We start from the raw sequence: 26,028 nt of genomic DNA on the forward strand, positions 1-26,028 counted from the left end.
GTCTGCTATGGAGCTGGTGGGCAGTGTTGGGAAGGTTACTTTTAAAATGTATTCCATTACAGATTACAGATTACAGAATACATGCCCCAAAATGTATATGGAGCTGGTGGGTAACAGATGTCTCGGAAAACGTCGGAGCACGTTTGGAAATATGTGATATGTTGATAAATCGAGCAGATATTTGAAGCTTACACAGCTACATTCTCACTTCAAAATAACTTACAATTTTATTTTGCGACCCAGAAAGAGTAATATTTAAAAGTTTTAGACGCGCTCCTCCGCCATTGCCGCGTTTGGGTTCTGGACTGATGACGTATCACGAGTACACGAGAATGCAAGCACGCACAAGTACGCATATTGAGACAGGCCCCTTGTGTATTTCTTTATTGACAAACATCTCCGATGGTAAAGTGTTGGAATCTCATTCTGGACTTATTTCCTTCCTTCTTCCTCCTCGTGTGCTTCACTCAGCAGGTGTAAATCACCTTCTAAATGAGGTGAAAATAAATCTGAGTTTGTTTCTTTACATTAATCTGGAGTGAGCCTCATCTGTGACACAGGTTATAATCTTTTTTATTAATTCATTGTTTTTCTTTTCTACGTTTATTCTTTTAAATGTTTTTAACCTGTCAGAACGGCTCCTTGTTTAATATGAAATGTCAGACTTCAGGGGAAACTTGTCCTTCAGAGCCATTGTGTGTTTATCACTGCATTCAGGGTTCAGGTTCATGGATGGGAAATCTGCGGCTCACTTTGCTTCAGGTCTGAAACCGATCAGCGATCCCAGAGGAACATCGAGAACGATCAGCACTGATGATCATGCAGAAAGATGCAGGGGATTCTTTTAAAGAACAGGTTTTTATTCATGGCAGTGAAGAAGAAACTGGAACTTTTCCATCAATTACTAGTTCATGCATTACTTGATGAGGTTTTTCTCAGAGACTGGAAGGCCAGCTCTGTAGTTCTGATGGATAACGACGCATCACGCAGAAAAGCTGAACCTCTGTGAACATTTTACCATCAGCAGTAAAACTTCACACACACACATCTGATTACACAGTTTACCTGCTTTGTTTTATTTATTTATCCTGGATATGATGAGCTGCACTGAGCTTCTGTAAAAACTTTATTTAAACGTGTGAGTACACTCTGGTCAAAGATGGTGTTGTGTTGTTCTGTTAAATAAAGACTTGAATCCTCTTAAAATCATCACTTTCTGTTTTTATTCACAACCATTTTATTTACGCAGCATCACAGCTTTGTCACATGTTCGTCGGTTTAACGTCCATTTCTTCTCACGGCGCTCGTATCCAACTGTTCATCAGTGGTCGATGACTCCGTCCGCTCCGTCGACACGTTTAAATAAAGCTTTTTTGAACACGCTACTCGCTGTCCCATGACAATCGTTTGAGGGCTCCTCCTGTGTGGACGACGGTGAGGCCACAGGTCGCTGCAGCATGACGTCACCGTAGAAACACCATGGTAACAAGACCTGCGAGACAACCACAGTATCACTGCTTCATTCTCTACCTCCTCATTTCCTTTTCTGCCTCCTTCTTTGTATGTTTTTATGTACTTCTGAATCTTCAACTTCTCGTTCCCTTATCCACCATCTCATTTCCTTTTCTACCTCCTTATCTCCTTCGTTTTCCCTCCAACTACATTCTTGTTTCCTTTTCGTTCCTGCCCTTCTCTCCTAATTCCTTCTCTATATCTAGTTTCCTTTCCGCTTCCTTATTTCCTTTTCTATTTTCTTGTTTGCTTCTTTATCTCCACATTTCCTTCTGAGACTCCTTCCTTTCTGCTCTGACTTCTCATTTCCTTAACTGTCCCTAGATTCCTCCTTTCTTCACCTATAACTGTTCTTCTCTACTTCCTTGTTTCCTTCTCTATCTCCTTCTTTACTTTCTTTTTGCTTACTTTCCCACTGTCTCATTTGCTCCCTGCCTCCCCTCTCTCTCAGGTCATACCGATGTGTGTGTGTGTGTGTGTGTGTGTGTGTGTGTGTGTGTGTGTGTGTGTGTGCGTGGTGTTACCCAGTGTGTAGGCGCAGACCAGTTTCTGATTGGTGGACACGTGCAGCCAGCGTGGAACCAGCGAGTTGCTGTCAGTGTGCAGGGGGAGCATCAACACTGTGACACACAGCACCGCCACAGCCACACACACCGCCCACTGAGACGCGCTGCGCACAGCTGCAGACACACACACAGAAACATCATTAATAAGATCAACTCACTCTGCACCCGCGAATGCACTGCTGCAGGAACCAATCAGAGCACTCCATGGTGCCTTACCTGTGCAGGCAGGCAGGTGTGCCTGTGTGGGCAGGAGCTGAGAAGTAGGATGGGGCAGCGCCCTTTGTTGACCTCCTCTTTGCTCCTCTTCCTCTTGTCCTCCTCTAAGCTCCGCCCAAATCTCCCGTCGTCCCACCTGGCCTCCACCCCTCACCTCCATGCGGAACCGGTCCCTGCGGCCCCAGTGTCTGGGGGAGACGTCCAGGTGACGCACGACCCTGACAGGAAAACAAAATACTTGATTGCATGTGAGCGTCGTTATGGATTAAGTTTTAAACAAAGTTTGAAACACTCACAGGTCGACGCAGGACTTGGCCCGGATGCTGCCCTCTGCCTCCACCACCCTGTAGAACGAGGGCGCCGTGCACCACACTGTGAGGACAGAGAGAGAGGCTGTTAGAGCCAGTGGCGGCGTGACCAGGGCCTAAACAAGGCTGCACTCACTCTTGAAGCTGAGGCTGAAGTTGTAGGGGTTGTAGAGGGTCAGCACCCTCCTATGGGAGCTCCTCTGCTCGGCGTAGAACACCATCTCTGAGGGGAACAGGAAGACGGCAAGACGCGGCACGCCCCCCACCGCCACGCTCTGCTCCCCTGCCACCGCCGACCCCCCCTCGTCTCCTCGCCCGTCATGGCTCTGCCTCCTCCTCATTAGTCCGCTCTGTGTGGAGCCCCGCCCGCGGACATGATCGGAGAGCTGTCATTGGATACCTAGAGGTAACACCGCCTACCACCACAGCGAGACAAAAAAAAAATCATTTAACGAGGAGAAAAAAAGTTTCTCTTTCCTAGGTTGTGGCTCCTTGGATCCTCCTCTCTCTCCTTATTTTGTACAATGCCTCCTTGTTACCTCTCCCTACTTTTTCCCCTCCTCCTCGTCCTTTCTGTGTCCTCATTTCCACCCTGCCCCCTTTATTTACCAACTCCTTTTTTCCTTCCTCATATCCCTCCTTCCTGCCTTTTCTCTGCCACCATGATTCTTACCCGATACCTTGCTGCCTTCTGTACGTCTTTCCTTCCTTCTGTTTCTTTGTTTACTTCTCTACCTCCTCTTATCCTTCTGTGCTTCTTCCCTTCCTTCTCTGTTTCCGTGTTTACTTCTCTAGCTCCTCGTTTCCTTCCCTAAACAAACAGGACCCAACATGTAAACAGTGGAGAACAAACACAGGTGACGCCTCATAAATAAGTACCTCAGCTCCTGTGTATCCCTCCGCTGTCAGCCTGTAGTATAAATTGTTTATTTCTGGATCTCTGTGTAAAAAAACTCCGAAAAACTTCACTAACAGACTTTCTGTTAGTGAGCTTCCTGCTGTTTGCTAACGCTAGCTGCCCAATCACTCGCCAAAACACCGGTAACGTGACGCAGCAGAAACTGTCGCCAGCTCCGCGATATGATCTCCGGCAGCCGGACGGTCACACCGAGGCGTTTTATGGGAGTTTAATCCGGTAAAAAAAAGAAAAAAAAAACAGAAATAAAACTGCTCAGTGTTTCTACTCACCGCTGCCCCGGATCTACTTCCTCAGCAAGCTGTTGCTTATAATAAATCCCTCCCCCTCTCTAGCTCTAAACCAATGAGCGTTCGGAAAGAGTCCCAGCCTTCTGTTGTTTTGTGTGTCACATCAGACTCCTTAGTTTGACGCTGTGTTTAAGCTGAAATGATGGTGGCAACAGTTGCAATTCATTTTTAATTCTGAAACTAAACAAGAAATCGTTTTGGATTTATAAAAGCCATAATATTCAAGAAAATGGTACAACAATGGTTGCTACAATGTTTCAACCATGCTACAAGAAAATGCTTTCTTTCTTTGGCTCTCGGAGGAGGCGGACGCATCTTTCACCGTCTCCTTCCCTTATCTTTCTGGGTTATCCTTTTGGTTTACACATTTCACTGTTTTTTTCCTTTGCTACCTCCCTGACCTGTACGGTCGGCAAGGTCTGTCTTCTCGGTGGGCAACTGCAACTGACAAATAAAGGCTATCATCTCATCTCATTACAATGGTACAACATTATAAGCAATAAATTATTTAACAAATAATTGTGGCTTTTAGTTTCCTTATTTTAAAGAAACTAAACATTTATATAACGTCCTACCAGTTATACACTTTTAAATTTATGTTTTCTACATATTTATAGATATACTTAATTTAAATAACTAGCGTTGTAGCATCTGCGGCATTCAAGTTCTCTCGGAAATGAAAGACATAAGAATGCCATGCACGAATTTTTAGTTGAGTAGGGCCTCTTTATCAAAAGGCTCGTCATCGTTTCAAGTATCAGTCTGTATAAACATGTTTTTGGTCAAATGATGATGAATTCATAATCAACTTCACGTGTGTAATTTATTGCATGCCAAATGCCAAAATGTTTAAAATAACATTTTTCTTTTTAATATAACATCAGTAAGTCAAAGACTACAGCCTTCTAAATATCTGATATACGCTGTACGTCATTAACTTCGCTGTATTAGTTGATTAGTAGAGTTCGGATGGAGGAGTTTAAAAGGAGACCATGAACGGAGCACGTTGATCGTTCCTCGCCTCCTGATTGGTCCGTTGCTCTTCGTGTCTCGGGACGCGTCCGCTTTATAGAGTCACCTTGCTGCTCTTGCTGCCGCCGCTGCGACGGGGAGAAAGCAGGCGGAAAGCTCGGCTCAAAGGCACACAGGCAGGCAGGCGGGCGGCAGAAATCTGAACGCAGACTCTGCGGCCACTGACCGATCGGGGGAAACATGGCGGATGCGAAGCCCAAGACCTCCCCGAAGGCCATCAAGTTCCTGTTCGGGGGGCTGGCTGGGTAAGTGATGCGGCTAGCTGCCATGCTATCGCGCTAATGTCAGGGGTCAGAGGAGAGCTCTGGTCAGTTTAAACCCGCTCTGTGTCAAACCTCTGTGCGGTTTAAAGGACAACACGGAGGCCGTTACTGCGGCGGAGCGACACGCTGATGGTTAGCTGTTAGCAGCTGATGCTGGCTGTCACAGGACGGGCTGCACCCCGATAACTCCGAGGGGACGTTTTTCATCAGCACACCGGTGTCATGACGAAATCTGGGCACCTCTCTGCATGTGTTAGTTAGCCATGTTCGAGTAGAGCTTCCTGCCCCTTTTTTTTCTCACCAGAACACATTTAAACATGCAAACTCGTAGAAGTCCTGCAAATGTTCCGCTTGTATCCCCGGGAAATTATTTGTTAAAACCTCCCGCCTGGGCTTTACAACGAGGAGCTAACGCTAACGCTGGATTGGCAGCGAAGCTTCCCTAAAGTAAACTCTGACAGCAGATAAGGGGAGGTGGCACCAGTCAGGGGGACCTGACGTCGGCTCCCCGGTCTGCCGTTAGCATGCTAACTGTTAGCCGGGATGGATGACAGCTTTATGACCATGATGATGATGATGATGTAACCTGGTTTAGCCTCTAAACTCTGAAATCAGGTTCAGTTAAACTCTGATCCATGTTTATCACAAAACATTTACAAATGTAATCATGTATCATAAAAGTTCATTAAGCCAATTAATAATTTGATGAATGAATTAAAATTATAATCTCAATAATTATCTCACACTGCGCCTCAGTGATTGGCTGCCCCTCACTCAATAGGGTGCGTGACTGTCTCTGACATCATACTGATCCAAAAATAGAAAAAAATGATAAACTGAACAATCTGACCTTTTGGCTCACAGGGATTAGTGAACGTATGCTGACATGAAGGTTAACATGAGTGTATGAGAGGAAACATGGAGAACATTACTCACACACACACTTTAAGACGAGAGTGTGTGTGTGTGTGTGTGTGTGTGTGTGTGTGTGTGTGTGTGTGTGTGTCAGGTTACCTTAGCAGGCGTAGCAGGTTAAACAGCCTCATAATAAACAGTTGAAGGTCACCAAATGTTGACAGTATGGCTGCTTCTTACAAACTCCGTGAGGTGGTGTCAACAGTTGACTTTATTTCAAACCTGCACACCTTTTTTCATAGATGGATATCTATCTATCGATATATCTCTCAGAAACTATAAAAGTTAAAAATAATGACATGACTAAATGTTAGAGCTGTAGGTTTGCAGATTAGGCCTTCATTTATATTTTAATCCATATTTGGTGTGAATCAGAGATAATTTAGAGGTATCTCTGCACCATCTCTAATTTTACAGTTTGTAATTCATCAGGATCCCAGCACGCTCTTCTGTGAAGCTTCATTTGAGATAAATAAATGGACGTGTTCTGATTTAAAAGACAAGAATCGCTGCCCCAGGCAGGTTTTCATCATCGTGAGTTAATCTGTGCTCTCACCTGCTGCCGTCGGTGTTTTCTAAGGGAGGCTAAACTCTCACCTCCTGATAAACTCACAGTACCAGCTCTTCCAGTCCCTGATAACTTATCACTGCAGAGTTACCACATCGCTGCAGCTTCACTGCTAACAGAAGTGTAAATTCATTAGAGCAAAACACCTCTGTTCTCCAACTGCGCTTAAACAACCTGCCATGTTTTAGTTTTTACTTTTTCCCTTAACTGTAAAACTCCTCCCTGATGTTCTTTTTAAATAAAAAGAACTTTTCAAGTGAACTTTGATTTATTTTGATCACATTGTTTGGATTTCAGTGGAAGTCGTTGGAACAGTCAGTCCAAAGGTCTCATTTTATAAGTTACGATTTAAATCTGTTCAAACATCTGAAATGTCAGATATATGATAACAAGTCTGCGCTCCCAGGTTTTGTTGTGTCTTTGACTGTGCCAAAAAGTTTTTGGTTTCATGTTTTCTCAGTAATGCTTCAGCTTTAATAAACGTACCTGTGCTGTTCCCTCTCTGCAGGATGGGCGCGACAGTCTTCGTGCAGCCGTTGGACCTGGTGAAGAACAGGATGCAGCTGAGTGGTCAGGGGACGAAGGCTCGAGAGTATAAAACCAGCTTCCACGCCTTGTTCTCCATCCTGAGAAACGAGGGCGTGGGGGGCATCTACACCGGGTACCAGCGCTTCGCCCCATCCTGATTTTTATCATTTTAACTCACGTTTCAGCTCCCTGCTTCATTGTGGGTTTCTTTGTGTGTTTGTCAGTCTGTCAGCAGGTCTTTTGCGTCAGGCGACCTACACGACGACCCGTCTGGGAATCTACACCATCCTGTTCGAGAAAATGACCAGCAGTGACGGCCGGCCGCCGAACTTCTTCCTCAAGGTGAGCTGAAAGAGTGAAAGGCTTATGAGCTCTGAAATCATCTAAGCCTGTAGAAAGCTTTTAAGCAGTGGTAAAGGTGTAGATGCCACAGCACCCTCCATGCTGCTGAGTAACAGTGTGCTCCCCCTACAGGCTCTGATTGGTATGACAGCTGGAGCCATTGGAGCATTTGTGGGGACGCCAGCAGAGGTGGCGCTGATCAGGATGACGGCCGATGGACGGTGAGACTCTGTTTACCTTCGAGCAGCTTTCTCTGCTCGGCATGGACACAAAATGACTCGCAGGCGTTTTCCTCACCGTTTGTGTCTCCAGGTTACCTGCAGACCAGCGGAGAGGATACAAGAATGTTTTTAATGCCCTCGTTCGAATAACCAAAGAGGAAGGCGTCACTACGCTGTGGAGGGTGAGGCTACCATCATCATCATCATTTTCTTCACTTGGGCCTGAATGAGTAGCCATTAGTCCAGATGCAGTAATTTAATGTGGAAATTTTAATTGATAAAAAGGTTTGTGTCCTGAAGTGGTCCTTCACCCAGAGTAGATGCTGCCCGATTTAACATCACACAAACATTACATTAGCTCTTTTTTTCTTTTTTCTTTTTTTTTTCTTATTTAACTATTTCGTTTTTCAAGCCGTTGTACTGTTATTAATATGTGTGAAAGCAGTTAATGGGAACTGTGAGCTACTGCTGCAGCTTTTATTGAAGGGGAAAAAAACTCTGCGAATCCTGAGCAAAAACAAGAAAAATGACCTCAGTTTTGATTCTGATATTTTTGAATTTGGCTTTTTCTCTGCTTATCCTCATGTTTCCAAAACATTTATATTCCCAAAATTCTCAGTTTTTCTTCTAAAGAATTTCCAAACTGAAGAATGTCACATGTTCTAAATCTGGGTCTCTCTTTATCAAACACAAATCTCTAATCTAATCGTTGCGCGAGACTGTGGTGCAGTATTCGCTGCTTTTTAGAATAATTTTAGCTCCTCAGGTGACGATTGAATAAACGCTCATGGATTTAGTGGTTTTGTTAGTTTTTACAGCCCTTGTTAAAAATGTGTCTACAATATTTTAAATAATTTTAAACTGAATTAAAACATTTAAATGATATTTTTATTAAAAATATTAATTGAATTTTTTTAATTTGCAAAGGATTTTACTGACCATCTGCAGTACTTCCATGGGGCAGCAGAGGGCAGTGTCGCAGTCTTTTTCAATGTATCAGAATCAGAACACTTTATTATTCCCAGACGACATTACGTGGTCACAGTTGCTCCAAGACGGGAAGGACAGGGATCTTCTTCTTTTCTGATCTCTGCATCTTTTTTTCTGATTTTGCAACAGTTTTCCCACCAAAGATGGTGCAAACATAGGTCAGATAAACTGAGTCATTACAGTGCCTCAGTTTTTGTTCAGTTATAAACACTTGGTAGTAACATCTTAAACTTTTCACTTAAAAAAAAAAAAAAAAGATTCTGCTTGCAGGAATCTAAAAGCTTCATCCATGAAATTCTCACTACATGATTAACAAAATTTGACACTTGTCCTTTCATTCTCTGGAGTAATTTGTGTGTGACTGCTGTAATATCAATAACAAAAGTTAGATGATTTTTAAATCAAATTTCCTGATGAGCGTTAGTAATAAAATGAGGATTTAAGTGCTGAAACCTAAACTGGGACAGATCTCAGCTATTCTGCTGAATCAAAGACGATAAAAAGCTGAAACTGTAAATCGGAGCTACAGCATGCTCTGAGGGTCGCTGACATCCCTCCACCTCTACCCTCGCTGGTTCATTTCCTGCAGAAAAGACTCCAGACGTCGTCTGTGGAGCGTTCACGTCTGTTTGTTGGTTCAGCAGCTTTATCGAGTCTCTTTGGGTGTTTTTAATAACTGAGCTGATGACGACTCTGTTGTTGCAGGGTTGCATTCCCACCATGGCTCGAGCGGTGGTCGTGAACGCTGCTCAGCTGGCCTCGTACTCTCAGTCCAAACAGGCGCTGCTCGATTCAGGTGCCCAACACACGCACGCACTCACGCACGCACACGGTCTTTCAGTGACGCACACTCTTCATCAATATGTTTGTGTGTTCTCAGGTTATTTTAGAGACGATATTCTGTGTCACTTCTGTGCCAGTATGATCAGTGGTCTGGTTACCACGGCAGCCTCGATGCCCGTCGACATCGTAAAGACCAGGTGAGACTGAAGGCGTTTGATGAACTCTTCTTCTGTGGTCGAGCCGAGTCTGACCACCTTCTCCTTTTTCTTGGCAGGATCCAGAACATGAAGATGATTGACGGGAAGCCAGAGTATAAAAATGGTTTGGTGAGTCGCCAATTTTATTTGGTTTTACTTGTTTTTGTTATTACATTTTGGTCATTAAAATCTTTTTTTTTTTTTTTTTAAGCATGAAAGTTAAATAATGCTCTGAAAGCAGATGAGCTGATGAATAAATGCAATATTGTTCCTGGTAATACTGTGATTTTGAAGTATTTGTACAGGTTACTTCTGTATCTTTGATGTTCTTTGTGTAACATTTGGAGATTTTAGAGAATCATTTTCTGACAATCTGCAATACACATTGACAGGCCTCTTTATTAGGTACACATCGCTAGTAACAAGTTTTATCTTCAGAACTCTTTAAATCTTAATAAATTTAACAAGGATTTTGCTTCATATTAACATCATATCATCACACAGCTGCTGCAGGTTTCTCAGTTGCTCCTTGATGAGGAAGATGCTCCATTGGAGTCAGGTCATTTGAGTACAGTGAACTTATTTTCTTATGTTAGAGATGAATGGAGCTTTTTGACATGTGTTATCCTGCAGAAATCAGGAAATGTGGTCATGACAGGATGCACTGAGTCACTGCCATGTGATTGGCTGATAAAACATAAGTCAAAGAAGTTTAACAGGTGTTCCTAATGAAGTGGCCAGTGAGAGGGCTGATATACAAGTTATATTAATTAGTTATATTAAGTTATATTAATACAGGCTGAACCAATGTTCAGCCTGTATTAATATAACTTGTTCCGGTAATAAGTGTTTATATTCTGGGCACCGACTGAATTATCTGTGTCATGATCAGGAGGTGCTGGTTCGAGTGGTGGGGAAGGAGGGCTTCTTCTCTCTGTGGAAAGGTTTCACCCCGTACTATGCCCGCCTCGGCCCGCACACCGTCCTCACCTTCATCTTCCTGGAGCAGATGAACCGCCTCTACAAGACCTACGTCCTCGACGTTTAGCCCACGCACACACAGTGTTTGAATTCTTTCTGTAAAGAGAAAAATGTAAATTAAATGTAGTTCAGACATCATTCACAGATGTTTTGAGTAATTAAGTCTTATTTGTAGAAACCCTGCCCCACTGTCTCCCTGACAACACGCAGCATCATGATGGGATTGATAGGTAACCATGGTAACAACCATGGCTGAGCAGAGACTCGTGGTTGAATAAAGACTTTTTGACCTTGCTTTGTTGTCATTTCCATCACTTCCTACTTGGACTCCTGTTATTAATTACATCAATATGTTGGCTAAACTTTATTGTAGTCGATACTGATGTTGATGCCTCTCAATGGCTCAATATAACATCTGGCACAGGACAGCTGTTATGAAAGTAAGGGAGAAAGTTTGTCCAAATCTCTGGCCCCAGGAAACCCAGCTTGGTCCTGATGGTTTTCCTCACCATTTTTCTGCCAAGGTGAGTTTAGCTGTTAATAATGTAGACTCTATTATTAAATGAAAAGAATAAATTACTTTTATGAAACCACCTGCTATTTTTATGTAGTTTCCATGTTAGCAGGCTGCAAAGTGCTCTATAACTGTAATGGATCTAAAAGTGTTTAAATCTTCAGTTTTAGATCATCCTCAGCCTAAACTTAAAATCATAAAGGACAGCATTACATTTCTGATATTAACAGTAACTCTGGGCCTCTGGAGTGTACAGCTAATGCCATCTCTTTCTAAATATGGATAACAAAAGCTAAGGAGTGCTGAGTCATTAAAAAATACAGACTATTAGAGTAACAGGTGTGTAGTGTTGCTAACTAGATAGCAAAAAGCCTCAAACAAAGTGGGTATGCTAGCAGCTAATCTAGCAAATGAATTAACAAGAGTGATTTTAGATGTTTTAAAACTATAACATGATAAGCTGTGTGTCTTCTTCATAAGTGACGTGGTTGTATTTACCTTAATTGAACAAGTCATCAGTTGCGGTAAACCTATCACCAGGTAGACTGGTCAGAATGCTCTGGTTAGAATCCATTTCAGTTTGTCTTTTGTACAAGTGAATCCACCTGTGTTTGTCTGCCTGAATTACACTTACACTGCAGGGGAAACTGAACAATAACCAGAACAAAGTCTAAAATAAAAACTGCCAAATATCTGCACCACTGAGTCACGCTTTATTTTCTCAGCATCAGAAAAGGTTTCATTTCTGACCTGCAACAAACATATGCACTGTGCTGGCTATGGAAGCCCGTTTCCGCCACACAAAAAAAAGTATCCATAACTCGAACTGTCGAGTTATTTTCTCAAAATTTCGAGTTACTATTCAAAATTTTGAGAAAAATATCTCGAAATTTCAAGATATGGATACTTTTTTGTGTGTGGTGAAAACGGGCTTCCATAGCTGTACAGCTTGCAAATTTATAAGAGGAAGTTGAATGAATTTCTGGCCTTTATGTCACTCAAATGCAACAAACCAGGAAATATAACATGTTGATCTATGTTTTGCATCAGCCACTAGATGGCACTGTGTTGCTGCAGAGTAGTGTCAGAGTAGCGGTTTTCTACGCAATCCCTCGCCGTTGGACAGTGCAGACATTGAGGCTTACGGCGTTCCCACACCGCGCATGGATTGGGACTCTAGCAACCTGCCCGAGGCATGGCGGCGCTTCAAGCAGCTCGCCGAGCTGATGTTCGCTGGTCCTCTTCGGGGGAAGGAGGAGGCAGACAAATGCAGCTACCTTCTTCTATGGGTCAGTGAGAAGGGACGGGATGTCTACAACACGTGGATGCTCACCGCAGACGACTCCCGAAAGCTTCAAATGTACTACGATTACATCACACTGAAAGCTAACCCAATCTACGCCAGATATAGGTTCCATGAAAAGATGCAGGGTGAAAATGAGGCATTTGAACAGTTTATTACAGAACTGAAACTGCTTGCTAAAGACTGTGGGTACCCAAATACAGATGAAATGGTCAGAGATCGCCACACATTACATAAGAAGAGGAATAGTTTCCCAGGTTAAAATGCCCAAGAAGATCAGTTTTAAATCTCTCTCCTCATCGATGGCCGAGCCCGAGTTCTTGATGACAGACTTTGCCAAGATGGAGTTTCAAGGACAGCTGCACCTAGGCTTCCAGGCTATCCATGCCTTCCAGAAACATGGCCATCTTCACTCAAATACAACAAACCAGGAAATATAACATGTTGATCTATGTTTGCATCAGCCACTAGATGGTGTTGCCATCTAGTGGCTGGACCCCAGACCCCTCAACAAGGCCATACAAAGACCCCATTACCCTCTACCCACCTTGGAGGATGTCACCATAAAACTTCCTGGGGCCAAGTATTTTAGTGTTTTGGATGCCAGATCAGGCTACTGGGCCATTAAACTAAGCCACGAATCATCTCTGTTAACCACATTTAATACTGTGTTTGGCAGGTACCGCTTCACCAGGCTGCCATTCGGGATACTCTCAGCCCAGGAAGAGTTCCAGTGACGCGTGGATGAGCCCTACAAAGGCCTGAGGGGCGTGGCAGCCATTGTGGACGACGTGTTGGTCTTCGGAGGAGCCAAACAGGAGCATGATGACAACATGAGGACCATGCAGCAGGGAGAGAAGTGTAAAAGTGAACCCTGACAAGTGCACCATCTGCGTCAAAGAGTTACTTCGGTCACACATTGTCACACGAAGGACTAAAACCAGAGCCACAAAAAGTAAAAGCAGTCCAAGACATGGCGCCCCCACAGAACAGGGGAGAACTGGAAACAGTGCTGGGGATGGTTAATTATTTAGCAAGATTTGCCCCACACCTGTCAGAGATAAACGTGCCGCTCCGCCAGCTGTTAAACCAGGACAGTGAGTTTGTATGGGACAAGAACCATGACAGATCCTTTCAACAAATGAAGGAGCTGATCACTAGAGAACCAGGCTCAGTTCTCTCCTTCTTCAACCCCAAGAACGCGCTACGACTCCAGGTCAATGCACCCAAAAGTGGCCTCGATGCTGTGATGCTGCAGGACGGCAAGCCAGTCGCCTACACATCCAAGTCACTTAACAGCACTGAGCAGAACTATGCCCAAATAGAAAAGGAACTGTATGCTGTTCTCTTTGGCTGCAAGCGGTTCCACGAGTAAATGTACGGTCAACATGTGACCATTGAATCGGACCAAAAGCCACTAGAGTACTCAAAAAGCCACTAGTATCAGCACCACCACGGCTACAGAGGATGATACTACAGCTGCAAAAGTATAACATCAGCATCATCCACAAGCCAGGGAAAGACATCCCGGTAGCCGACTCGCTCTCCCGGAAATCCATAGAGTTCTACGATAAATCACTATGTGACGGGATGGATGCGCAGATCCACTCAGTCAGTCAAGTCAAGTCAAGTTTATTTATAGAGCACATTTAAAAACAACCAAGGCTGACCAAAGTGCTGTACAGTAAATACAGATAAAAATACAATAGAACACAATTTCGTAAAACACCTCGCTGATCAAATAAAAAATAAATAAACAAATAAATTAAACCTTTCTAAAAGCCAATGAAAAGAGGTGAGTTTTAAGAGCAGTTTTAAAAGTTTCTAGGCTTTTGGAGAATCTGACGTGAGGAGGTAAACTGTTCCACAGTCTGGGTGCAGCCACAGCAAACGCCCTCTCTCCCTTTGTCTTTAATTTATACCTGGGAACATCTAAAAGCATCAGATCGGCTGACCTCAAAGATCTCCTGGGGCGATAAGTACTAAGGAGTTCTGACAGGTAAGAAGGTGCAGTGCCATTTAAAACCTTAAAAGCCAGCAGTAAGATTTTAAAATCAATCCTAAAAGCAACTGGGAGCCAGTGGAGAGAGCAGAGAACCGGAGTGATGTGGTCTCTTTTTTTTTTTGAACCGGTCAACAGGCGAGCGGCAGCGTTCTGCACCAGTTGAAGGCGATGTAGACAGGAACGATCTAGGCCAGCATAGAGGGAATTACAGTAGTCCAGCCGTGAAGTAATAAAAGCATGGACCGCTCTTTCTAGATCGTTCCTGCAAAGGTAAGACTTGACTTTGGCTAAAATCCGTAAATGATAAAAAGATCCCTTAACTACAGAGCTGATTTGTTTATCAAGTTTAAAAGCATTGTCAAAAATAACTCCAAGACTCTTAATGGAAGAAGTGCAATCGGAGGTTAGGGGTCCCAAAAAGTCAAGAGAGAAGTTGGGATCTTTAGGAAGCCCAAACACAATGACTTCAGTTTTGCTTTCATTAAGGTGTAAGAAGTTAAGAGTCATCCAAGTCTTAATGTCAGACAAGCAGGAGAGTAGCGGCTGCAAAGAAACATTGCAGTTCAACCTCAGAGGGAGGTAGATCTGAATATCATCGGCAAAGATGTGGAAGGACACATTATGTTTACGGAGCACATCGCCCAGAGGGAGCAAGTACAGAATAAACAACAGGGGGCCTAGTATGGACCCCTGAGGTACGCCACAGGTTAAAGGAGCTCTGGGAGATGACAGTTCACCAAGGTGAACAGAAAAACTCCTATTATTCAAATAGGACTGGAAAAACTTTAAGTCAGTGCCCTTTAAACCGACACAATGTTGAAGGCGGGCTAGCAGTATGTTGTGATCTACAGTGTCGAAGGCTGCTGTCAGGTCCAAGGTTACTAAGACAGCAGCACAACCAGAGTCAACAGTTAAAAGCAAATCATTAAAAACTCTCAGTAGGGCTGTTTCTGTGCTATGCCGAGCTCTAAAACCAGACTGGAACTTCTCATAGAGATTGTTGTTGTCAAGAAATAGCTGGAGCTGCGTGAGGGCGGCTCGTTCCAGTACTTTGGACAGAAAAGGGAGGTTGGAAATGGGCCTATAGTTAGAGAGTAGGGATGGATCTAGATTAGGCTTTTTAAGGAGAGGTTGAACAACAGCGTGCTTGAAGGGTGTTGGAAAGCAACCAGAACTGAGGCAGGCATTGATCAGGACCAGAAGGAAAGGTCCGACTGAGTCCAGAACCTGCTTCAGAAGCCGAGAGGGGATAGCATCGGTGGAACAGTTGGTAGTCTTAACCTTGCAGACTATTTCATGCAGCTGAGAGAGAGAGATTGGTTCGAACTGATTAAAGGCAGAATGGCACAAAGAAAAAACACAGGGATTGGAAGGTGGAGATGGAATGACAGACTGCAGGGAGGAAATCTTGTTTACAAAGAACTTTAGAAAGTCATTACAGAGGGTGGCAGAAGGTGTGAGGCTGGTGGATATGCAAGGATTAACAATGGAATTTAAAACACGAAACAGAGTCTGAGGTTTATGGACACTACTGCTAACCAGGTTTGATATGTAGGAGGACTTGGCCTCTTTAACGGCTTTCTGATAGGTTAAAAGAGAGTCTCTGAGGATATTAAAAGAAATGTGCAGCTTGTCCTTTTTCCATTTTCTCTCAGCACACCTACAGGTGCGCCTGAGAGCACGAACAGAGTCTGTAATCCAGGGTTCAGCGTGAGCTTTGGGACGGAGTGTTTTTAAGGGAGCGATGAGGTCCAAAATAGAAGTACATGTTGAGTTAAAAAGAGCAGTTAAATCTTCTGCACACAAGGAATCAATCCAGTCCACCGTGGAGAGCTCAGAGTTGCTAAAAGCAGCAGAAAACTGAGATGGTACATGGGTATTGATGATCCGGTGACGGCGTGAGGGAGGTTTAACTGCAGCATCAGAACAATGTGCAGTGGCAGAAAATAGAACAGGAAAATGATCGGAGATACACGCACTCTCACAAATTTCAGAGATGTGGATACCCAAGCCGTGAGACATGACAAGGTCCAAAGTGTGACCCTTCTCATGTGTGGAGCCAGACACACACTGAGTAAGGTTGAAGGAATCCAACAGTGAAACAAAGTCTCTAACCAGGGGTTTAGATGGACAGCACACATGAATATTCAGGTCACCAACAATAAGAAAATGATCAAAATCTACTGAAAGCCCTGAAAGAAATTCCCCAAACTCACTGATAAAGTCCTTGTTAAATTTGGGAGGATGATATACCACTGCAATCAGTAACGGAGTGGATGAGTTTAGTTTAAAAAGCTGTAGTTCAAAGCTGGAAAAAGAGGAAAAAGAAATCTGATGGCAGTCATAAACAGATTTAAAAACACAGGTGAGGCCTCCGCCTTTGCCAGAGGACCTGGGAGTGTTTAAAAAACAACAGCCTGGAGGAAGAAGCTCAGAGAAAGCCACAGTCTCACCAGCGCGTAACCAGGTCTCCGTCAGGAACATAAAATCCAGGTCGTAAGAAGAGAAAAAATCCTTGAGCAGAAACTTCTTATTGGAGAGGGATCGAGTGTTGATCAAAGCCATAGATAAGGTGAGATCAGTAGCTGTCATCGGGGTTGATATGCGGGTGAGTGGGCGTAGGTTAGAGTTTGTAGCACCAAATCTGCGGATCCGCAGCAACATGCCTGTCACTGATCAGATAAGAAACAAAACAGGCCAGGACCCTCAGCTTAACACTCTGAGAAGGACCACATTGGGTGGATGGCCGGATAAAAGGTCTCAATGTCCGCCTGACATCCAGGAGTTTTGGAACCACAGGGATGAGATCTCACTGATATATGGGATCATGTTTAAAGGAGAGAAAATGATCCCAAAAAGGTTCAGAAAGGACATGATAGATCGGATTCACTCCAGCCATATGGGCATACAAAAGAGTAAAAACAGAGCCAGAGACCTTCTGTTTTGGCCAAGCATGGGAAAGCAGATTGAGGAAGCAGTTGGAGCCTGCAGCACATGCCAGGAAAGACAAACTGCTAACCCCAAGGAACCCCTGCTGTCAAATGCAATACCAGAAAGACTGTGGCAGGTTATAGCAACTAATCTGTTTACTTGGAAGACTACATCATCATCGTAGATTACTATAGTAGGTTCTTCGAGTTGGAAAGACTGTACAGCTGCACTGCAGAAGCAGTGATCCGCAAACTAAAGTCAGCCATGGCCAGGCATGATATTCCAGAGTCAGTGATTAGTGACAACGGCCCGTGCTATGCTTCAAGTAATTTCCAACAGTTCTCAAAGTCATGGAGTTTCACCCACAACACTACTAGCCCCCATTACCCACAGAGCAACGGCCTAGCCAAAAAGACTTCCAGACAGCAAAAAAACTACTGGACAAGGCCAAAGCTGAACATAAGGATCCCTACTTGAGCCTATTAGAATACCGGAACACCCCCGTGGACAACTTAAAGTCGCCTGCATAACTACTCATGAGCCGGAGACTCCGCTCCATCCTCCCTGCCACACCAAAACAGCTGGAACCACAAGTAGTTTGCCAGCAAACAGTGCGTGTGAGGAGAGAAGTCTGCCAGCAGCGCCAGCAGACTTATTTCAACAGAGCAGCCCGAAATCTGCCTCGACTATATCCTGGCACACCGGTCCAGTTCCGTCAACAAGATGGTTCCTGGAAACCAGCTGTGGTCACGAGTTGTGCAGACGCGTCCAGAAGCTACAACATAACCACAGATACAGGACAAGTTTATCGCCGTAACCGCCGACACCTCGGCGAAGGCAGAAACAGCGTAGGAGGTGAGGAGTTCATTCAACCGACAGTCAACAGCAATGACAGCGCTGTGGTTTCTCAGCCCCCGCCTGTGGATCCCCTGATAAAGACAACACCCGGATACACAACTCGATATGGGCGCGTTACTAAACCAAGACAGGTCTTGGACCTGTAATATTGTAAAGGCTGCAGGCGAAAAAAAAAAAAAAAGGCTGTTCACAGGTTTGTTGTTCCAATGATGTCACTAAATGCATCTATTTATTATGTTAATGATGTAGCCAGTATTGAGCCGAATGCTATGATATTAATGGATGTTGCTCAGGATGTTTATTCCCGAAATTTCAATTGCCTGACAAATTTTACAAGCCTGAGTTGCTTTGTTGTTTTGTTCTTTTTTTCTTTTTAAAGAAGGGAGATGTAACTTGTTGACCTATGTTTGTATCAGCCACTAGATGGCACTGTGTTGCTGCAGAGTATGTATGTTACCGGCTAGCAAGAAGCACCGGAAAAAATGGAAAAAGAAAATGAAGTGGAATCGGAGCAGAGAGCACACAGGTTCTCTCTTCCCTAACCTTCCTTCACATAACACAACAACTCACTTTTCCGGCACTGGACTGGCAGCTTCTGAAATCTATCATTTGCCGAAACCCCCCCCCAAAAAAACAACAACAATTTATCGGCACTGGGTTGCCGGTTATCGTCCTACCACCCTCCAGGGCCAGATTCTGTCCTCTAAGACTCCTTTTAATACATCTGAACTTTGCCTTCTGTTGCATTTGGTTCTGACAATATCCCAAATGCATTATCATTTTAAATGAGGTTCAGTTGTTCGGATTGGTGTTACTGTACTCGGCTCTCTGCCGGTTTTGGGGGTTATCATTATAGAAGGCAGTTCTCCTCTAATCATTCTTTCAAGTCAGCCAACCCTTCCAAAACTGCTCACCATTACCTTTGTTTGTTTCAGAAATCGGCACAGTAGTTATCGCTACCTTACCAAAAGTAAATTAAAGAGCCAGGTACCCCCTCTCTGTCTTCTACTCTAAGACAAGCTCACGTAAATGTTTATGAACAATGAAGCCATTACCACAAGTCTCAAATTTCCAGCATACGTCACTGTTTCAATTCAGAGTTAAGCCATGTTGCTACCTAATTGAGGGTTCCCTTCATTTATCTATAGAGGTCTTTAATTGTCCAGAATTGCCTTTGATCTCTTCTCCTGCCAATTTTGCCTAATTTTGTGTAGTCATCCACAATCCTAGACCATCTTATTGAGGCAAGGGGCTACTTATCTTCACCAGCCTGCCTACCACTTACATTACTGCAGAGGTCTTTGACCATCGTAACGCACAGTTCTTACAGCTTGTAGGGGATGCATTCATGGGGATCTGGCAAATCAAGGGAGCTGCCGCCAGTTCCCTTCGAGGCCTTCCCCAAACCGTAGCTCAGTTCTTGTTTAAGCCACTCGCCTTTGTCTACTAAAAACATGCTGCCAACCTAAAATGAGGATATGGGCCCAGCTAGTGAAAGTCTAAAATAAAAGCTGCTAAACAGCTGCACAACTGAGTAACATTGTATTTTCTCAGCTTCAGAAAAGGTTTCATTCTGTAACCTGTGCAGCTAAAATGGAGCAAAATCTATTTTGTAGCTTGTTAGCTTGTGACAGGATTACAGTTTAGCTCTGGAATGAAACACACCTGAGTTACAGGTGAAGCAACATTTTTCTCCTCCCCTCATGGTTATCAAATGCAGCAAACCAGGAAACAGGCTGTTGTTCTTTCTCATCTAAGAGAGACGCACAGGCTATCAGACTGAGTTCAGTCCAAACTTGCAGCTTCCTCTGAGTAAATCCAGCCACAGGAGAAAGAAAGTGGAAAACTCCAACACTGCTGCTTCAAGCTGCTGACGCTCCACACACTGAATGTGAGTTTGAGCAAAAACACGACTCAAAGGAAGTTTCAGTGAAGGTGGTAGAGGAGGGAGGGGAGCCAGGACTGACTGTACTTCCTGTCTGCTGTTTTCAGCTTCACTCACAGACTCAATGGCTTCCAGATCAGAGGAGGATCTCTGCTTTCTGCACCCCCAGGAGATACTCAGACTCTACTGTCTGGACCATCAGCAGCCAGTGTGTGTCGTCTGCTGTACCTCAGAAAGACACGCCACGCACAGTTTTAGACTCATTGATGATGTTGCACGACAACAGAAGAAGATAATTCAGGAAAATTTGGAGCCCTTAAAGAAGAAGTTAAAGGTTTGTGAAGAAGTTCAAGTGAAGTTTGATCAAACAGCAGAACACATTAAGGTCCAGGCCCGACACACAGAGAGGCAGATTAAGGAGCAGTTTAAGAAGCTTCACCAGTTTCTAGCAGAGGAAGAGGAGGCCAGGCTGGCTGCACTGAGGGAGGAAGAGGAGCAGAAGAGTGGGATGATGGAGGAGAAGATGGAGGCTCTGAGCAGAGAGATAGCAGCTCTTTCAGACACAGTCAGAGCCACAGAGGAGGAGCTGAGAGCTGAAGACGTCTCATTCCTGCACAACTACAAGGCTGCAGTGGAAAGAGTCCAGCGCTGCCCCCTGCTGGATGATCCACAGCTGCCCTCAGGAGCTCTGATAGACCAGGCCAAACACCTGGGCAACCTGACCTTCAACATCTGGAAGAAGATGAAGGACATGGTCTCCTACACTCCTCTCATTCTGGACCCAAACACTGCTCATCCAGAACTCATCCTGTCTGAAGATCTGACCAGTGTGAGACGAGGAGGAGAGAGGCAGCAGCTTCCTGATAATCCAGAGAGGTTTGATTATTCCTGCTCTGTCCTGGGCTCTGAGGGCTTTAACTCAGGGACTCACAGCTGGGATGTTGAGGTTGGAGACAGTACACGGTGGGTACTGGGTGTATTTGCAGAGTCTATGGAGAGAAAGGGAAGCATACTGTCTGGATTGTGGGGAATATTGTTCTATCAAGATAAATACTCAGCACACTCGCCATCAGCTCCATCAACTGTTCTCTCAGTAGAGAAGAAGCTCCAGAGGATCAGAGTGAATCTGGACTGGAACAGAGGAAAGCTGTCGTTCTCTGATCCTGATACTAACACACACATACACACCTTCACACACACTTTCACTCACAGGATGTTTCCGTATATTAGCACTGATGGTAAAGTGAAGGTGTGTCCGTTGAAGGTGTCAGTGTCAGTGCAGCAGATGAGTTGAGGATGATGATGTTTCTAATGTTGTTTCCTGTCAGTGAGTTGAAGCTGTTAAACTGCAGCTGTCCTCCTGCTGCCCCGTTGTTCCAAAGCTCTTTGTTTCTCTTTTAGTTCTCACTGTTTCTTTCTTTCTGATTTAGTTTGCTGGGATATGGACTGACATGTGTTGAATGGGAGGAGCAGTTTGTTGTTGTCTTCTTGTCTGTTTATGACAACAATATATTGTTGAAACAATGATTCATGTTTAACTCCATATATGAAATGTTTCTGATCTTTGAATTCTGTTCTTTTGTCTGTTTCATTTACTTTATTTAAATCCAATAAAAAATGATAATTCCAGTGTGGAAGTAAAGAATCAGGTAATGTGAAAGAAAAATGTAATCATATTCAGGTATAACAATTATTTAATAAACCCATTTGTAAGAGACAATTAAAGGTTAATTTTATTGGTACTGGTAAAATGATTAGAGGAGAAATATATATGTTTGATGTTAAGAATAAAATTCTAGTTGATTTTAAAATACTGTTTGTTAAATGTATAGAATATAGAAGTGCAACATTCTAATGTGCTTTTTAGTATTTTGGGCTTCCGGCACACTGTTATTGCGTAGTTGGGGAGTCGGATAAGCTGGAAGCAACACAGTTTTTTGACCGAGTCTTGCCATGTAAACTAAAAGTGTCAATAAACATATTGTTTGCAAGAAGGATGCTTGGACTAGCTCGCGTTTCAATGCATGTTGCCGGACTGACTCCTAACGGCGGTACAGAAGAGTGAAATAGAGACGGAGTGCCGCCACTACATAAGTCAAAAAACTAGCTTCACCGATATGTGGAGGATCGGCTGCACAGCGATGGAAGGGCGCAGCTAAGCGGAATGTAAGATAAGAAGCGCTGCTTAAGGATGCTGGCACAGAACCGGACATTTCTTTGGATTATTCTTTAGAAGAAGGTAACAAACTCTCTTATTACTTCGTGCCATAAGAGGAAAACGACGTCTTTTAGAGGCTTGTTAAGTTTGGTGGAAAACGAAAGTGAAACTTCACTGCGTGCCGTCGTCAACCCCGCACTCCTTTTTCTCTCTCTGCCCGTGGGACTGCATGTTGTAAAACAGGATTTGATGCAGTCAATGCGGAGTTTTTGGCATGTTATGAAGCTGGTTTACACTATGTCTATTAAAGTTTCTAAGCAGAAGACAAATAGTGCATGCAACTTGAGCCAATAAACCCCTGCAACTTATAAGATGGCAGATGAAAGAGAGGTGGGAAGAACATGCAAGTTAACAGAGATGGCTTGGAAGAAGCTGTTAACCCAGATGACAGCGCATCACAGGTTGGAGCTAGAAAGGATGCAGTTCATAGCTCGCATGGGTCTCAAGTCAGCCGAGCATCTACAACATCCAGAGTTTCCTCCACTCGTGCTAAACAGGAGGCAGAACACGCAGCCTTGCTGGAACGAGCTGCAGCATTGAAGAAAAGGCAAGAACTTGAGTTGGAGTTGGCCAGGATTAGGCAACATCTTGAGCTGGAAACAGCAAGAGTCAAAGCGGAAAAGGAGGAGTTAGAGTTGGAGACTGCATTAGCGGAAAGTCAAGCAAAATTAAAGGTGCTCAAAGAATATGAAAGATCTGAAGATGGTCTGAGCAGTTATGTGTCAATACAAAGATCGCAAGGTCGAGAAGTTAAAAAGGAAAGAGTTGGCATAATGCTCCCACAACAAGCTGATGTGAGTAGTCACGCTAATTCACAAGTGCAAAACTCACAGGTACCACAACTGTCTCATCCAGTCTCCACTCATGGGCTTAATGCTCACGTTGACAGAAGTGATGATCTATTGTCGGTCATGCAGAAACAGAATATAATCACTGAGTTACTTGTGAAACAGCAGCAGTTGGCTCAGTTGCCATCAAAGGACATTCCTGTTTTTAAAGGTGATGCACTACAGTATAAGGCCTTCATAAGAGCCTTCGAACATGCAGTAGAGCAAAAGACTGATAACGAGCAAGATAAGCTGTATTTTTTGGAACAGTTCACTGCTGGCGAACCACAGGAGCTAATTCGCAGTTGTGTACACATGACTCCTAGCAAAGGTTACCGTGAGGCCAGACGGTTGCTACATAAGCACTATGGAGATGAGCTAAGGATCGCAAGCGCATTCATTGAGAAAGCACTCAAATGGCCGTAAGTGAAAAATGACGATGCAAAGGCATTAAATGCCTATGCTATGTTCCTGACTGGATGTCGCAACACCATGGAGGATGTTGAATTTTTGGAAGAGATGGATAATCCAACCAATCTACGCACAGTGATATCCAAGCTGCCCTACAAAACCAGAGAACGTTGGCGTGTAGAAGCATTTGAACTCCAAGAAAAGAGGGGCAAAAGAGCAAGATTTGCAGATTTGGTGAACTTTATAGACCGCCAGGCTAAAATAGCTATGGCTTTAGTAATATCCCAGACAACCGTGCAGCGACAAGTGAAAAGACTGACCAAAGGGAAAAATATCCAGCAAAGAAGGAGTTTCGAGGAAGCAGTTTTGCCACCAACATTTCCGCCGAGAACAAAAGACTACAAGAAACAAACGTTAAAACCGAAAATTCAATCAAGACAGTGAGTGCCTTTGAGAAGCCATGTTTGTATTGTCAGCAGCCTCACACTCTTGCTTCTTGTGGAAAGATTAAGAATCAACCACACAAAGAACGTGTGGATTTCTTGAAGTCAAAGGGACTCTGTTTTGGATGTTTAGTTTATGGGCATCTCAGCAAGTTCTGCAAGCGCAGAATGGAGTGTAAAGAGTGTTCACTAAAGCACCCAGACATTCTGCACATGGGGAAAAAAGAAAGTTCTGTGGAAACAGAAAGGAAGGATGTTACTGATGGTAATGAGGCACCTTGTGCTCAAGTTCCTGTCAGTCAAGAGACTTGTAGGCTTACAGGGGCCGGAGAAGAGGAGTGTGTGCTCTCTATAGTACCAGTCAGGATCAAATCTAAAATGAGTGATAAATATATAGAGACATATGCCTTTTTGGACCCGGGAAGCACGGCAACATTCTGCACGGAAGATCTACAAAGGAAACTGAATGTTAAAGGAAAGCCTACACGGATACTTCTAAGTACCATGAGTCAAGAAAAACCAGGAGAACAGAAACTCATGAACAGTTTTGTTATATCAGACCTGGAAGTGTGTGGGTTGGAAGATTCCAAGTTCGTTGACTTATCCAAAGTGTTCACTCACACTAGTATACCTGTGAGTAGTGGAAACATACCCAAGCAGTCAGACATCCAGAAGTGGCCTTATCTACATGAAGTGAGGCTACCAGAGATAGAGGCTAATGTAGACCTGCTTATAGGAGCCAACTGTGCAAAAGCAATGGAGCCATGGCGTGTCATTAATGGACATAATGGAGGTCCTTATGCAGTGAAGACCACCATTGGTTGGGTTGTGAATGGACCTATAAGAAAAGAACTAAATGACTCAGAAAACAAAGAACCACATTTCTCAGTGAGCCGAATCTCCTTAGTGGAAGTTGAGAAGCTACTGGTCCAACAGTATAACATTGATTTTTCAGAACGTAATTATGATGACAAAGAGGAAATGTCACAAGAAGACAAACAGTTTCTACGAGCAGTAGAAAAGACAACGACCTTCGAAAATGTACACTATAACATTGGATTGCCACTTAAGAATGAGAATCTTCAAATGCCAAACAACCATTGTGTTGCGGAGCAGCGGATAGCATGTTTGTTCAGGAAGTTTAAGAAGAATCCTCAGTTTTTTGAAGATTATAAGTGCTTCATGGAAAACATCATCACCAAGGGCTATGCAGTTCCAGTGCCAGACCACCAGTTGAGCCGTGACGACAACAGAGTGTTCTATATACCACACCATGGGGTGTATCACCCGAAGAAGAGAAAGTTGCGGGTCGTGTTCGACTGTACGGCTTCATACCAGGATATGTCTCTAAACAAGGAGTTACTGCAGGGACCGGATCTGACTAACACACTGGTGGGTGTTCTTTTAAGATTCCGCGAAGAGCTAGTAGCGCTGATAGCAGACATTGAATCAATGTTTTACCAAGTCAATGTACCAGAAAGAGATGCTGATCTTCTTCGTTTTCTCTGGTGGCCAGATGGCAAGCTGGATGAGCCCATGAAGGAATATAGGATGATGGTGCACCTCTTTGGAGCAACTTCCTCACCAAGTGTCGCCTCATATGCGCTAAGAAGAACGGCAGAAGATCACAAGGAAGAAGCATCTCCAGAAGCTGTTCAGACAGTCCTGTGCAACTTCTACGTAGATGACTGTCTTAAAAGTGTAGCTACTGAAAAGGCTGCAGTGAAGTTAGTCAGTGATCTCCGTGCTCTGTGTACCAGTGGAGGGTTTACATTAACAAAATGGACAAGTAACAGTAGGAAAGTGTTGATGTCAATTCCTGAAGAACACAGAGCCAACGAGGTGAAAGATCTGGATCTTAGGCATGACACTTTGCCAGTTGAGAGAACTCTAGGTGTACAGTGGAACACAGAAACAGATACCTTCACTTACACTATAAGGTTGCAAGACAAGCCAATGACCAGAAGAGGCATTTTGTCAGTCATTAATTCAATTTATGACCCTC

General features: G+C 43.9%; 3 protein-coding genes across 6 annotated transcripts; 2 read left to right on the plus strand and 1 right to left on the minus strand.

Annotated features, from left to right (window-relative positions):
- Positions 1-1,200: 1,200 nt before the first annotated feature.
- Positions 1,201-3,916, minus strand: LOC147333753 (motile sperm domain-containing protein 1-like). Of its 4 annotated transcripts, none has more exons than XM_086269694.1 (7): positions 3,791-3,916; positions 3,276-3,413; positions 2,739-3,018; positions 2,591-2,666; positions 2,295-2,512; positions 2,037-2,192; positions 1,201-1,492 (listed from the first exon to the last, which is right to left on the minus strand). In XM_086269694.1, exons 3-7 carry the CDS (start codon positions 2,941-2,943, stop codon positions 1,464-1,466), a joined length of 684 nt encoding a protein of 227 aa, XP_086125820.1. In that variant the 5' UTR covers positions 2,944-3,018; positions 3,276-3,413; positions 3,791-3,916; the 3' UTR covers positions 1,201-1,463. The 4 variants fall into 4 exon arrangements, with proteins under 4 accessions (XP_086125820.1, XP_086125827.1, XP_086125847.1 ...); XM_086269701.1 differs by lacking the exon at positions 3,791-3,916 and adding an exon at positions 3,482-3,784; XM_086269721.1 differs by lacking the exon at positions 3,276-3,413 and having other exon boundaries at positions 3,791-3,858.
- A 909-nt stretch (positions 3,917-4,825) lies between these two features.
- Positions 4,826-10,922, plus strand: slc25a11 (solute carrier family 25 member 11). Its single transcript, XM_086269687.1, has 9 exons — positions 4,826-5,085; positions 7,095-7,247; positions 7,339-7,456; positions 7,589-7,677; positions 7,769-7,859; positions 9,373-9,463; positions 9,548-9,647; positions 9,725-9,776; positions 10,540-10,922. The coding sequence occupies exons 1-9, from the start codon at positions 5,021-5,023 to the stop codon at positions 10,693-10,695; spliced, it is 915 nt and encodes a 304-aa protein (XP_086125813.1). The 5' UTR covers positions 4,826-5,020; the 3' UTR covers positions 10,696-10,922.
- Positions 10,923-17,917: 6,995 nt separating this feature from the next.
- Positions 17,918-22,079, plus strand: LOC147333755 (nuclear factor 7, ovary-like). Its single transcript, XM_086285840.1, has 2 exons — positions 17,918-18,236; positions 20,496-22,079. The coding sequence occupies exons 1-2, from the start codon at positions 17,918-17,920 to the stop codon at positions 21,416-21,418; spliced, it is 1,242 nt and encodes a 413-aa protein (XP_086141966.1). The 3' UTR covers positions 21,419-22,079.
- Positions 22,080-26,028: the final 3,949 nt, after the last annotated feature.

The sequence above is a fragment of the Aulonocara sp. 'chitande type north' Nkhata Bay genome, linkage group LG3 (genome assembly GCF_057382095.1).
Source record: "Aulonocara sp. 'chitande type north' Nkhata Bay isolate Kocher_YH1m ecotype deep benthic linkage group LG3, A_spYH_male_GT1.1, whole genome shotgun sequence".
Classification (NCBI taxonomy): Eukaryota; Metazoa; Chordata; class Actinopteri; order Cichliformes; family Cichlidae; genus Aulonocara; species Aulonocara sp. 'chitande type north' Nkhata Bay.